General features: G+C 40.3%; 1 protein-coding gene across 5 annotated transcripts in view; it reads left to right on the plus strand.

The window, feature by feature from the left end:
- Ptprm (protein tyrosine phosphatase receptor type M) overlaps positions 1 to 15,522 on the plus strand; it is an 825,932-nt gene that overhangs the window by 784,327 nt on the left and 26,083 nt on the right. For 3 of the 5 annotated variants that reach the window (XM_076837052.2, XM_076837053.2, XM_076837056.2), the window contains 8 exons: positions 257 to 307; positions 3,628 to 3,782; positions 4,018 to 4,153; positions 6,200 to 6,349; positions 7,390 to 7,563; positions 8,503 to 8,634; positions 11,894 to 12,019; positions 14,215 to 14,378. In XM_076837052.2, coding sequence (XP_076693167.1) covers positions 257 to 307; positions 3,628 to 3,782; positions 4,018 to 4,153; positions 6,200 to 6,349; positions 7,390 to 7,563; positions 8,503 to 8,634; positions 11,894 to 12,019; positions 14,215 to 14,378 — 1,088 coding nt within the window. The remainder of the gene's footprint in view (positions 1 to 256; positions 308 to 3,627; positions 3,783 to 4,017; positions 4,154 to 6,199; positions 6,350 to 7,389; positions 7,564 to 8,502; positions 8,635 to 11,893; positions 12,020 to 14,214; positions 14,379 to 15,522) is intronic. The other 2 variants (XM_076837055.2, XM_076837057.2) reach the window with 1 other exon arrangement.

Here is a 15,522-nt window from a genome sequence, read left to right on the forward strand (position 1 = left end):
CCAGGGATAATCAACCTACCTGGAAAACTAAGTGACCACTGCCCTTTGGACCCAGGACACTCTTGCATGAACCAGCGCATTCCTTCATGCTCACTGTCATACTGAGTCTAGCCTTTTGTAGTTGCTGGTGTTGGTGAATGCTGTGCTTTGGTTCTACCCTGCCTCATCCCATGTGCATGGATGGGGCTTCTTCTCTGGGAAGCACTGTAGGGCGTAACAGGGAATTTCCTTATTCCCTCTCTTTTTGCTGACATAGGGAGGGGCCGGAGGTGAAGCAAACTGCAGTCCATCCAGAGAAGTGTCACAGGTAGGCTGTGGGGAAGGTGGAGGTGATGTGACTGAGAAACACTCTGCCTTCCAGAGACCCACAGACTTCGATCAAGAGCTCCTTCTCCATCACCGAGCCACGCACAGCTGCACCAGATGCAGCAACTTTGTCATGAATTTATTCTGCTTACACTCATTTAATAGTAGCAGGTCCCCTTGAAGGACAGGGTTATAAGCAGACTGCTGGGCATTTGGCTCTTGACCTTCCTTTCTACTCTGTATTTTCATTGCATCTAAATACATTTTTTTTAGATCAACAAGACCAGTTATAGAAAATTCAATAAATAGTAGCACCTGCTTATTGAATAATTTACACTGATAATTTGAACTATCATTCCTGGTTTGCAAATCCAAATTTGTCAGACAATCACAAGGCTGAGAAGACTAGTTTATTTTAATATGTTTCTTATACTATTTAGCATTTTTTTTTCCTTAGCCTGTCTTTTTTAATAAGCAGGCAAGAGCTTGGAGACTTCAAAGAATGTGAAGTTCTGGTTGACTCAGTTCTTCAGGTTCTGAACCTCACACTTTGATGTTGAATTTTTCCTTCTTAGGCAGGATTGGGGGGGAAAAAAAGAAGTGGAGGATTTTTGTATGGCTCTTGGCAAGAGCACTCATGAATAACTGCATTAAAATAGCGATAAAAGACCCTCAATATTTTTTTCTTAAGCCATTGCTTAAACATGGAATTCTTTTAACAATAGACAGCTCTCTAATAAGCTGAAAATGCATCTCTGTTGCTAAAGGAAGGGTTTGTTTGTTTCTTTGCTCCTTTTTTTTTAACCTCTTATTGTACTCTGCTGCATTCACAGCCACATAGAAATGTTTCTGAAAACCCAGTTATTTTAGTCATCAGACAGCTAGAAAAGAGTTGGTGCACGGAAGCAGGGCTTGTGAATGCATTTGGGGAAATCAAAATGACATGTTAGTGATTTTCTAACTGGGCAATTGGAATCTTTGAAGAAAACAAATCATTGGACTTCTGTAGAACATTTCTTGTAGGTTGGAAACTTTGTCATTAAAAGGGAAAGAAAACAAATGGTTAGGGATGTACTTCTAGCTTCCTGCAATTCTCATTCTATTTTGAAAGTGTGTTACAACAAGGGACCTAAAGGTGAAAAATGGATTTGGACTCCACTCTGCAAAACAAGCAGATTGTTATATCTGCTTATTAGCTTATTCTTCAGTTTGAAACTGAAGAATTTCTGTTTTGCATCTGATGGCTGCTTTTTCTTTCTCATATTAAGGGAATCAGACGGCAGTTTGAATATGATCCCCCATCTCAAAGACAGAACATGCACTTAGTGATTTGTGTCATTCTTCAAATGTTTGTTAAGCATCCACTTTGGTCTAGGCATTGTTGTATGTCAAGGGTTCTCCCTTCCCATTTATATTACATGGAATATTAAATGACTTTTTATATAGCATTAATGCTTTTATAATGAAGACTAAAGGAAAAATGTAATTAGCATCCAGCTGGGAAGTATTTAGGCTGTGATCACTGGTTGCATCTATGATTTTCTTCCTCAAATGTATTACAAAACAGCAAAAGGAAAAACTTATGTCCATGAACAAGAATGAAAGCTGGATCAGAAGCAATTTCCTTTGCTAATGTTGGCAGTAATGAACATATTAGAGGATGGAGATTTATTCTGGGAGCAGTTTTTCTGCATTTCAGAAACTGACATTTACCTTGCTCAGACAATGAGACTTAGATCATGAGCCCTTCTTATGATGGGTGGGGCTCAGAGCTTGGTAATGGACAGGCTGAAATCTTCTGTTTATTCCCTTTGTAATAAATAAGATTTTATCACTGGTAAGCTTTCTCAGTTTATGGGATGCTCATTCTGCATTTGGGAGCAACTCTGCCCAAGTCATTCATAAAGCCAGCAAAGCTCTCTAGGGCTTTGGAAGGTGACAGAGGCTCAACTGCATGTCTCTGATGGATTCTTTGAGGATAGCCAAATGTTATGACTTTTTCCGGGATAAGAAATTTGAGCTCCTAACCACCTAGTAATATCACTTTGATATTACTGCACCTACTTAATAGATGACAATGTTGATTTGCATTGTGAATCCTTGACTGTTTAACTCCTAACTGCTTAAATTCTACTAAAAATATCTTCACAGAAAAGTAAAGCTTCAGCATTTGTGGATTATTAGCCATATTAACACATTGGTAATAAATAAGTCTTATCTTAAAATCTGTATTTGTTTGCCTCTCCATGTCTTCCCAAGCACATAAAATTTTGAACTTATTATTTATTCCCTACAATTGCTTGATGGAGAGTGTGGTAAGGTCAGCATGTGTTTACCTTTAAGGTACAATAAAACTAAAATGCAGAGATGGTACTTAGTGGTTATCCAGTGAGAGGACAGAGAAAGTTAAGTTTGATCCCAGATTTATATGTAACCTTGGTGTGAAGAGTAATTTTTATTTTCAAAATACACTTTTGCCTTAAAACATAGTCTTAAAATGTCAAGTCATAGTTAGAAAACAAAACTAATAATCAGCTTAATTACTCTCAAGAGCAAATTTAAAAGAAAAACAAGAGTAAAGTATCTTTCCTTCAGTTCCCTTTAGTTCAGTAGCAGGCAGTGCCCCCCTTCAATTTACTGATACAAAAGCACCTCTTGATTCCCATGGGCTCATTTGCTGACATGCCTGCTTCCTGCAGACTGGGACCATCACTTGAAAACAGGAGACAGTGTCTTCATATCTCTACAGTCTAACGCCTTGAATAATACTTGGAGCACTGTAATTACAAAATTGTCAGTGATTTGAGGACTGGGTTAAATGTTGACCTGAATTAAAAAGAGAAAAACAGAGTTGCAAATGAAAATGAGTTTCCCAGCTCCTCTGGTTGGAAAGTAGATTCATTGTGCCAGCAAAAACATTTTCTGAGCATGTACAGTGTATGTGCACTGTTTGAGCACCTGGTACAAAGAGGTACCAGGATACAGATGATCCAAAACAAAGGTCTTGCATTTCAGTAACTAGTATATAACATAGTCTATATTTTATTAAGGAATTTCAAAGAACCAGAGATTCATTCATTTAGAGTTGCTTGTGTATAAATTAGCATGTCCCCCAAACACCACCTCCCTTTCCCACCCACATCTTCCTAAGTGTGATTAACCTGTGTTGAATGTAAGAATGACCTTCTTCCACAGAAACTCATTGTTATCTGCCCCCAGGCTTGCTACCTAGGGGTGGGTTGTGCTCCCCTGGTTGCTCTTGAAGTTTATCATTTATTTTCCTTTGTTCTCTTCTGTGTTGTGGCTGACTGGGAAATGCAGAGAGGCGTTCATGAAATCCGAGAGATCAGACAGTTTCACTTCACTGGCTGGCCGGATCATGGGGTCCCCTACCATGCCACCGGCCTGCTGGGATTTGTCAGACAGGTCAAATCCAAGAGCCCACCCAATGCAGGCCCATTGGTGGTGCACTGCAGGTAAGCAGAGCTCCCAGTGCCTCTTAAAGAAGTTATACCATGGGTTGTGGGTGGAAGAAGTGGGGTGGTATGTTTTGGAGTGGGATAGAGGCAACAGTTGGACAACAATTTTAATGTGCTAAGTGTTTTAGTGGTTAATTTTTTATGTGAATTTCACCTTAACAAAAAATGTTTTAATGTAGAAGCAGCTCAATGGTCCTTTTGCCTCCATTGATGAACCCCTCTTTTTGTGCAGTGCTGGCGCAGGAAGGACAGGCTGCTTCATCGTCATAGACATCATGTTGGACATGGCCGAAAGGGAAGGGGTGGTAGACATCTATAACTGTGTCAGGGAGCTGCGGTCACGGAGGGTGAACATGGTGCAAACAGAGGTACTGCAACCTGCCCTCCATCCTGCAGCCTGGTCCCTGGTGTCTCCCCTGCATCCTCACCTCCCACAGCCAAGGACAAAAGAAAGCCTGCCAACTCTTTCTTCTAAATGCTCTAGGGATAAAGCAATATACCTGGCAATCCCTGTTTCCTCCTTCCCCCCACCCTCTGCCCTTTTCCCTCCCTGCCTTCTTTCCTCTGTTTTGTTGTTCTTCTTTTAAACAAACAAAAAAAGGAGCTTTCAAGTCAGATTCTGCTACCAGGACTTTCCTGCTACCAGGACTTTTCCTAGCAGCAGAATCTATAGCCATGAGCTAAAATTTACACATTTTTCTGTGTCAAGGGACCCAGTAGAGTTTCTACATCAAGCACTCAAGGTTTCAATACCATTTCTTTTTATTCTATCTTTTAAACTAGCTGGGAACCAGAGCAAGACCACTCATGAGAATAGCTAGGCATCTACCAAGTGGCTTTAGGGTAATCTCTGTACATTTTATTCTTCTCCAGGGATACTAGGAAGAAGAGTGGCCTCTTGTCCCTGAAAATTCTTTCTAGTAGCCTGGCATCATGGGAATTTGCCTATTTTGTAGATGTACTCTGTACCAACTAGGAACTCTCTAAATTGAAATGCAAAGTATATCAGGAATTAACATTTTTGAGAAGAATTACAACTTGTTCCTAGGACATTCCTATTTTTATTAAGATTTGATCATTTTAAGTAGGCATTACAACCCATCACCTAGAAAGTGATTCATGGAGCAGAATGAAGAATAAATAAGAATCCCTTTTGTTTAAATTATGCATTATAGTTTATAGTAACCACTGGGAAACCTAATCCCATTTTTTAGTTAACATAAAAATAACAGAATATATCACAGATTTTTTTATATTATACTTTTTTCTTTAGACTATGGATACTTTGTTTTCAAGATAATAATGATTAAAACTTATTTTTTATATTCTTTACAGTCCAGCACATGTTGCCATACCCATGTCCTCACTCTTAATTCCTTTTTTAATTAATAGGAGTAAGCTATTTTTCAGAATTCAAATCCTATGTTTATAGAAATTAATGGTAATAAGAGGCTTTTTAACATTTCATATAATTAAAGATCAATAATAAATATGGTAAAGATGCACTGGTTAATTGTATAGAAAGTCAACTATGGGACCCATTTTAATGCTTATTTGTTTTTTTGCAGTTTTTGTTATGTTTTGTTTGCAGGCCTAGGGATCAAACCCAGGGCCTCACACTTGCTAGACAAGCACTGGGCTACACCCTAGAGGACTCATTTTTAAACTGTAGGCTTATTGTACACATATAAAGAGCTATGGACTTGTAAGAGTTTTCATAGTTATCACATTATTAAATGTTTTCAAAGAAGTAGTTTCCAGTGTTCAGAACTGTCTTCAGAGCAATGTCAGTTTTCCCAGGACCTTTCTCATTTATTTGGTTAGAAAAATCTCTTTCCAACACAGATAGATAAAATTCTACTTGCCAGGTATGGTTATGCATGCCTGTAATCCCAGTGGCTCTGGAGGCTGAGGCAGGAGGATAGCAGGTTCAAAGCTAGCCTCATCAAAAGTAAGGCACTAAGCAACTCAATGAGACTCTGTCTCTAAATAAAATAGGGCTGGGGATATAGTTCAGTGATTGAGTGCCCCTAAGTTCAATCCCCAGTACCCCCAAAAAAAAAAAAAAAAGTTCTCATTCCAAATTTAGGACATCAGAATTACAAAGGTATCTTAGTCACCATTGTATACCAACACAGTGCCTGCTGTAGTCTGCACCAGTGTTCATTGATTTATGTAATATCCTGCATGAAGCTCCAGTTTTTCTCTCCTTCCTATGGTCAATTAGGTAGAATGCCACATAATGTTCGGGAAATCCAGTGTCCTGTCAGACAGACTTAGAGCTTGTTTCTGTTCAGAATGTGTTTTACCCATTACCTCGATGATGTAGAGCTAAAACTGTCAGTGTCTTCCCTCCTGTAGCTCTTGTTTACCTTGATTTCTCCATTACTAACTAGTTTTGTCTGCTTCTTCAGGAGCAATATGTATTTATTCACGATGCCATCCTGGAAGCCTGTCTGTGTGGAGACACCTCTGTCCCTGCTTCCCAAGTTAGGTCTCTATATTATGATATGAACAAACTTGACCCACAGACAAATTCAAGCCAAATTAAAGAGGAATTCCGGGTAAGTTGTGCTAAAGGGAGAGGTGATTGACTCTGACCTTGCTTTTTCAGAAGTATCTCAAAGTCATCTCCTGATCCCTTGAACCAATACAGGCTTCCTCTGTCTTAGCACTACTGACATTTGAGACTGGGTGATTTTTTGCTGTGATGTTGTCCTGTAGGGTATTTAGGAGCACCCCTGGGTTCTACCCTCTAGATGTCTCTGACATGAGCACCATGCCAAACATGCCAAACGTATGTGCAGGCATCACCAAATGTTCCCAGGGGAGGGGACCAAAGTTAGTCTTACAGAACCATTACCTTTCTAAGCAGACACCAAGCAGTTCCCAGCACCTAAACCCCTGTTCACAGTGCAACCAACCATGGGTATGGGCAAAACATAGAAATGCACATTAATAATTCATTCTGGCCATTATTTTTCACTGAGTTCCCCACATACATGTTTCATCTAAGTGTACCTGACTCTAAGCTAGATGCTCCCCGGATCCCCAGATGGACAGCTCTAGTTAGGTTTCATGGCACTTAATCCCAGGGATCAACAGTGGCCCTTATGCCTCTGCCGCTGGTCCCTGTGTCTGAAAAGCAGTCTATGGACCAAAGCAGAGCACAGGAAAGAACTGAATCTAATGGGGCATTTAGGGTTATTGAAGGAGTCATCTTGCTGTCAGCCTAAGGAAACTTAATGACCATGAGAAACACCTACTGTGGAACTGTTCTCTTCCTCATGTGCCCTTTTTAAAAAAATAATATTTTATTTAACCTATTCCAGTAATTCCCCCTTATTTGAGGTTTTGCTTTCTGTGGTTTCAATTATGTTTTGAGAATATTAAATGGAAAGTCATAGACATACAATTCATAGGTTGGTTTTTAAGTTGTATTATGTTTTTTGACACATTGCTAATCATACTTTATTTTGGGGATACAGTGTGATGTTTTCCCTGCATGAGTTCATATTATCAAGCCATAAAAATGCATAAAATCCTGCCATTGGTGGCAGTGTGGCTGAACCTAGAGGTCATGCGCCTTTCTTTTGTCCCACAGACCCTAAACATGGTGACACCAACATTGCGTGTAGAAGACTGCAGCATCGCACTCTTGCCTAGGAACCATGAGAAGAACCGGTGTATGGACATCCTGCCCCCAGACCGTTGCCTGCCCTTCCTTATCACCATCGACGGGGAGAGCAGCAACTACATCAATGCCGCCCTGATGGACGTAAGCAATTCCCTTTCTGGGAAGGACATAGGAGGTATTCCCAACAGGGATGCCACTGAGAAGGTCAGGACAAGCACTTCAGAGGTCTTTTCTTCTGATCCTCTGTCCCTCCCACCCTTTTTCAAGATGCAAACTCTTTTCAACAAAACATTGATTTCATATTCCATGTGTTTTTGTGTAGCTGGATGTTCTTGCTCTCTCAGTGGCCATGGGTCCAGAAGTAATGATAAAAGAAGCATGTTGCAGTTACTCTCTGGCCAAAGAGCAAGAAACAGCTGTTAAGTCCCCATGGCAAGGAAATGGAGTAATGTGGAAGCAGCATTATCTCATTTCCCTTTCCTCCTAATTTAGGCAGTAATTAACATGGGAAGAAAACACAACTCATTACTTACTGTTTGTCAATTTACTTCTTGCAGTTCAATTGATGGGAAGAGTAAATGGATATTTTCAGTGCTAATGTGGAAATTTTAATTGTATTGGTGTGATGTTGTAAAAGGGCACTTACACTTGTTCAAAGCTCTCCAGAGCTGAAAAAAAGTATGTGTGTTCTTTATGGCAGGAATAAGTAACACCAAAACTTACAAAGTGACAAACAAATAAGCTTTAAGAAAAACAGAATGATTTTAATTATTCATAATTTTAAACTGAATTTTCTCCATTATAATGATTACATATGGAGTCAATGTTGCCTATCAGAAATAGAGAAAAACTGGTAAGAGATGGTTAAGTTTTCCTTATATCAAAGTGAGATTACTTTATCATTGTTGTTCCACAGATAAATTTACATTTAGTTTATTTTGGTGTTGACAACAGTGGTAGGATTTAACAGTCACTAAATACGTTCAGTGTTTTGTGCCACACATTTCCATGTGCACTAAATAGATTCCTCCTTTCACATTTTCCTGGGTATATTTGGATCTTTCTTGTTTGTGTTTGCAGAGCTATAAACAGCCTTCAGCTTTTATAGTCACCCAGCATCCTTTGCCAAACACAGTCAAAGACTTTTGGAGACTGGTCCTGGATTATCACTGCACATCAGTGGTTATGTTAAATGATGTGGATCCTGCCCAGGTGAGACTCGGGAATTCTTGAAGGCAGAGCTCGCGCTCCTAGGGCAAGTTTGTGAGTGCTTTGTTTGCACATCACAGGCTCTCAGGCCAGGGCTCAAATGCCAGTTGATGATTGAGAATTAGGGATGCTGATCTAGAGCAGAAGGTTGGTAGAAACCAAGCACAGGCCAAAGTTATAGACAGTGGAAGTAACATGGCAAGACAGGGTTAAAAATTAACCTGCTCCAAAGGATAGAAATACCCACTGGGGATACATAAGGATACAGATGAACAGGAATTCAAACATCACAGAGCCAAAAGTAGAGCAAGTAAACCAGAAGACAGAGGAGAAAGGAGACCAGCCCTGGCTTCCATCCCTGAGGCATCCAGTTGGCGTAGCTCGCCTGGAGCCTGCAGGTGGAAATCGTCATGGTGTGTAGACAGTGGGAACAAGCAAGCGAGTTTAAGGGATGGCAATTAGTTTCTCAACTCTTTGGTAAAGATATTAAAAATAAATAAAAGTGGGACCTGCAGATAAGAGAAGCTCTGAATGATAAATAGAGTTTTTGCATAGCTCCTCCTAAACAGGGGAAAAAAAAAGACTTGGACACGGATAACTCAAGATTAGTAATGGAGGTAAAAGAAGTTTCTTAGAGGGAGCTGTCAGGAGACTGTTAGCACCAAGGCCCTTTGGGAGCTGAATTTATTCCAATCACAGATTTCACTACCATGACCAAGGTCATTATGGAAAGTTCGAACTTAGCATGTTTTAAGAATAAACTTGTTCTGGAACGGAATTAATTTCTTGCTAATAGAGACATTTTTTTTCCTTTTTTTTTTAAAGAAAAGATCTGAAGTATTTCATTCTCCAAACTGGACAAGATATCTCCTTTCTAAAATCTGTTTTGTTGTCCATCAATCTGCCATATCTGGAAAGGACATTCAGTTCTTTAAGATTTTTAATTATGTTTGAAGCAGTATATTATATTGTTAAGGCCCTTGCCTGAAAGCTAGTTAATGAAATAATAATGATAATCCTTGTTCTCATCTAGTCATTTTGGCTTAAGAAGCTTAAATATTTTAGATCACTTCCTGTAGATGCTCTCAGAGAGGCAGACTGGAACCATTTATAAAGACACACACAATTTGAAACAGAAACAAGGATCCTGACTTTCCAACTTGCAGAGCCACACTAACTCACGAACAGTCACAGTCAGGGTTATAGGACTTGTTCCCTGTTCAGAATTATGCTGCTAAAGTGAATCCTGAAAAGTGGCAGTATACACTGTGAACATATCAGTGATTCTAGCTTGTTCTTAATGAACAACAGCATTTGAATTCTAAAGCTACATTCTGAACCCAAAATGTCTGGACTCCAACCAAGCCTTGGCTGACTGGTGATAGGAGAAACAAAAAGACTCCAATTCTATTCAGCAGACAGAGCTGATTTTCAGAGTGAGAGAAAAGAGGCTCGGGGGATTCAGTCTTTTAGCGAACACTAAACTAAGCATTGAACTCAAAGCCTTTGCAACCGTACAAGACTAGCACTCAACTATTTTAAGTATTTATAGGTCCAGTTCATGGACGTGTTATGCACCATTTAAGCCATTTTCTACATGGTTTCCTAGGGCAGAGTGTAGGATGCAGTGTGCCAAGAGCCCCGTGTAGTCCAGGCCATTCATATTTCTTCATTGTAAGTGACAAGCTTTGTCAGATGCTTGAACTGAGAGGACAAGCAGAAAGTAAAGCTAACTCAGTCAGTAGAAAAATGGGTACAACAGTTGAATGTGTATGTTATGGGCTTTTATTACCATCTTGACTTCCCATCATCATGCCTATTAATTTTAACAGTGGGTATCCTTGGCTATCAAAAAGAAAATAAACATTAGCATGCTATTGTTTGACAAGGCAATTTAATAACTTGTCACCAGGAAGTGCTGTTGAGTGAAGAAGGAAAAATTTCAGGGAAGCAATTGTTTAAAAATAAATGGAATTTCTAAAATATAATAGACTTAGCTACCATAAAAACTATGCTTAGTTATCCTACTTTCATTTTTAATCAAAAGAAAAAAAAAAGGTCTAACCTTTAACTTCTTTCTAATGGAGACAGATGCTGTTTCTCTTGGCCCACTGTTAACTGAGAACTTGTCATGCAATCTTGGATATAAATCAACTTTTGCAACATTTGACAGTGAAATTTTTAGATCCTTTGGAAAATAAAAGTTATCAAAAGGAAAAATAAAAGGAAGTTTAACCAGTGGATTCTCCTTTTGTGGTATATAATTTTGCTTAAAATGAGATAATAGGGTTTTCACCTGCTCTTCGTCCCATAGCAACAGGTTTAAAAATAATGAAGTAGTGCCCCTCTTGCTTCACCATGAGAAATCTGTCCTTCAGGTAAATCAGAAAGATAAAAGTTAAACACAATTCCACAAGTCACTGGAACACCAAGTCCAGAAAGAAGTTTGAATACCTATTAAGGCTTCATGGATTGAAGAAATGTATTTGAAAAGATCTTATAGATTCTTCCCACCTGACCAACTTCAAGTTTAGGATGGTAGGGTGGTGGCAAATGCAAGGACCCCTTTCCTAAACTCCCGTGTCCTAAACACTCCTGCCCACTGAGTTGTGATTCCATTTGTGCAAATATTCTAGTTATCTTATAGCATCAATACCTGGGGTTTGAGCTTCTTGAAAACTGTGTTTTTAATCAAAGTGGCCTCCAGGTGAAAAAAGCAGAGCAGTTACTCTCACAATCCAGGTTACCTAGATTTTGCTTTGGGAGAGCTTGTACCAGAATATGAAAATGCACCCAACCCTTACTGTTTGTCACAAAATAGCCTGATTTCCAAAAGTCCAGCAGGAGAGGATAAAAACCTGTGTTAACAGTACACATGCCAGTTTAAAAGTCTTCAGTTTCACAGTGGCAGCTAGCAGCATTTCCCCTAGGGCCTAACTAAGTATACATTTCAGCAGCCAGGAGACCTAGGAAGGGGATGTATGGAAGAGATACTCATGACTGCCCTGGAAAGCAGAATTAGTCATGGCTCCAGGTGCTTCCTGAGACAATGAAGAAAAGAGTCACAGGAGAAGGACAGGTGAGGAATCAGCAGACAAGGAAGTCCTGAGTCAACTTGCTGAAAGGAAAAGATGGAAAGAAAAGAAAAGGAAGGGAATCAAGGAAGTCTTGAGATTTAGTGAATGTCTGATACTGACTTTATCCAAACTGTTAGTAGTAAATGTATTATAATTAACCTTGTGTTTCTATGTTTTAAATTCAGTTGTGTCCTCAGTATTGGCCAGAAAATGGAGTACACAGGCATGGCCCCATCCAGGTGGAATTTGTGTCTGCTGACCTAGAAGAGGACATCATCAGCAGGATATTCCGTATTTATAATGCAGCCAGAGTAAGAGCCAGGGATAGTATTGCTTTGTACTGTGGTCCGTCATATTCTCGTCCACTGATTTCTAACACACCACTCTACATCAGGCACTGTTCTAGGATTTTGGAGTGTGTCAGAGAGCCCTGACCTTATGGAGCTTATATTCTACCAGGAACAATGTCAAAGAAAAAGTTATTCAGTGACACTTTTGGAAAGGAAGGCCATTGTGACAGGGACAGGGGCCACAACAGGGGGGTCATGCAGCAGGGGAGAGAGATGGGCTCACCTCTGAATACACCTCTGAGGGCAAATGAGGATTGATGGCCAAGGAGAAGTGGGGGGCCAGTGGGCTGAACGTTCCCAAGGAGAAGTAGTATCAGGGTAAGGGGGATTCTTTCTGAAGAAAGGCCACAGTGGTCAGGCATCACCTGGGGATGGTAAAGGCTGAGGAACCTGATCAAATGATGAGAATGGCCAGACATGGGGAGAGGGTGCTCTTGTAAAATTGATTTAGCAAGGGTTGTTAAAACTGCTTTTTATAAGGAAGTTCACAGGTGGGCTTAGGAGAAGGTTCAGAGCCTGACTTAAGTTTGGTCAAGCAAAGGCTCTTTATCAGAAGGCAGAAAACAGAATAGATAGAATAATGGATTTAGTTTGTTAGAAAGTGATAGATTTTATAAGACCAAGAAGTGATGTAGAGAGCAAGTCTCTGTTTTAAATAACTGTGTCATGTGAACAGAGCCGTGAGGACTAGCCACTGGGCTCCCTAGGGACATAATATTTTAGGCAGAAGTCACAGCAAGTACAGAGGTGCTGAGGAAGAGCTGTGCCTGGTGACCGCAGGCCCAGCCGGAAGCTTGTGTGGCCGTGACACTCACAAAGGCAGGAGGAGCTGATGAAGTCATGCACTTGGAAGGAGACTGGCAGAGGTGGGAGGAAAGGTGTCCTGAGAGCCTCACAGGCCTTACCAGTTTTGAGCTTTTGCTTGTAAGAAAATAAGGAGCCAGTAGAGGGTTTTCACTAGAAACCTTAAGATATAACTTACATTTTTAAAGGAGTGCTCTGACTTCTTGTGTTGAGAGAGACCCATCAGGAGGCTGTGAGAAGGACCCAAGTGTAAATGACAGTGTTAGGACAGAAGTGGTAGCAGTTGGAGCAATAGAAAGACTTAAATCTATTCTGAAGGTAGACCAGTAGGATTCCAGGGACTCCAGGGTGACTTTCAAGATTTTTGTCCTGTGAACCAGAACAATGGAGTTGGCCATTCACTGAGAAGGAAAGGCTGTATGTGTAACAGGTTATTTGAGCAAGGGGCATATGTGCAGAGAAGTTCAGTTCTAGACATAAGAGGTTTGAGATGACTCTTTGAGCCCTATGTGGGAATATTAGGTAGAACTTTCAGGACTCTCAGGAGAGGTATGAACTGGAGATGTACTGTTAATGTTTTAAACCATGAGATTGAATGGGATCATGAAGTGAGAGAGAAACCCCAGGACTGAGCCTGGAGGCTTCCATCAGCAAGAAGTCTGGGATAAAGGGAGGCTGAAGCAGGGAGGCAGAGGAGGAGAGAGGGAAAAGGAGAAAGAAGAACCAGTGAAGAAAGTGTACTGAGAAGTGAGTACTCAACAGGCCATAGAGGGTTCAGTCCAAGTCATTTAGCCATGACAGATTAAGCTGTTGTGGCTTTTCTAACATAAACTCCAACATTTTTGTGAATCCTGTAATTCCACTTAATTAGGAGTAAAGATTAAGATTCACACCAATAAGCAAAACTCTGTTATAGTCATGGGAAACATGGTGTAATCTACATCACATTGGGCACTCACAAACATCTCCAGGTTATAGTTTGCTCTTCACCTTGAGTTCTGTGTAATCAAAGTAAAACCATTTTCCCACATAATGCATGATGCCCTCAGTCCTCATACGGTTATTTTTTACTTGGCTTTGGCAAAATGGTTAAGTGTTTTGCTTCACTCTTATTTGTCTGTGGCCTATCATGGAAAACACCTGTTTTTGTTTTTTTAATAACTGCTTGAAATTAAAAATCATAACTCTTAGGCCTGTAGGAGCTGCCTTGTTATTTGTTGGCCAGACTCTCATTTCATAATGCTCTGTTTTGATGTGAAGATCAAGTAGGTGGAATCAGCCCACTGGCGTCCAAGGAAGTAAATAATGCCTGTTCTTTCTCTACTCCCTGATTGTTGCCTGATGGTCTGTAGCCCCAAGATGGATATCGAATGGTACAGCAATTCCAGTTCCTGGGCTGGCCGATGTACAGGGACACACCAGTGTCCAAGCGTTCCTTCTTGAAGCTCATCCGCCAGGTGGACAAGTGGCAGGAGGAGTACAACGGTGGGGAAGGTCGCACAGTTGTGCACTGCTTGTAAGTATTGATGAAGCTGTTCCTCTCAGTGTCCAGGGCCCCCACTCAGCTGTCTCCTCCTACATACTGTCTTTTGTCTCACTCTAAATGGAAAAGAAATAAGAAGCTCTAGGTAAAAGGGGATGATCAGTATGCTCACTTAATGCTCAGTTGGCTTTTCAGGAAAAGGAAAACAATAATTTTAGATCAGATCGTAGTCTGTTTTCTGTTACATTAATAAGTGACAAAGTAATTTATAAATAACTGAGATTTATTTATCTCATTGTTTTGTATTGGCATCTAGTGAGGGCCTCCTTGTTATGTCATAACCTGGTGGAGGACATTACATGGTGAGACAGAGCAAGTGTTCTAGCTTGAGCCTGTCTTCTTCTTCTTATAAAGCTACTAATGCTACCATAAGGGCCCCTCTCTTATGACTTGTATAATCCTAATCCACCCCCCAAATACCTCCCCCCAACTACCATTAATATATGTCTTTGGGAATAAAATTTCCAATACAAGAACTTTGGGGAACACATTCAAGCTATACAGAGAGTGTGTCACAATTATAAAAAGCATTGATCCTACGACTAGGGCTTCCCCAGCCACCCAAAAATCCAAAAACCATGTGGATGGATTTAGTGAGGTCCTATCTCTTGAGAGTCCATTGTCTAAGAATTTTCTGAGCTGGTTGTTAAAATGCTGATAACTTATCTGCATTGGAAGTATTTACACCATAGAATTGGCAAATGCTATATATCAGGGCCCACCCAGCCAAAATCAGTTTGCCATCATATTATAGTACTTGATAATTCTATTGGAAATCATGTCAGAGGTTTCAAAGGAACTCTTTCTCTTCCTGGTTTGTAGGAGAGATTTTTGCCAAAGATTTAGGTATATTAGAATTTGGTTACAGCCTGCTATAATTTGGATCTTAAGTGTCCTACAAAGGTCCATATAGCAAAGGCATGGTCCCCAGCCTGGTGCTATCAGTAGATGGTTAAACTTTTAAGAGGTGGGCCTAGTTGGAGGTCTTTAGGTCATTTTGGGTGTGACTCAGAGATGACCATGGTCCCCAGTCTCTTCATTCCTTGGCCATGAATTGAGCAGCTTTGCTCTGCCACATGTGCCTATCATAATGTGCTACCCCATCACAGACCCAAAA

Source organism: Callospermophilus lateralis, chromosome 17, assembly GCF_048772815.1.
Source record: "Callospermophilus lateralis isolate mCalLat2 chromosome 17, mCalLat2.hap1, whole genome shotgun sequence".
Classification (NCBI taxonomy): Eukaryota; Metazoa; Chordata; class Mammalia; order Rodentia; family Sciuridae; genus Callospermophilus; species Callospermophilus lateralis.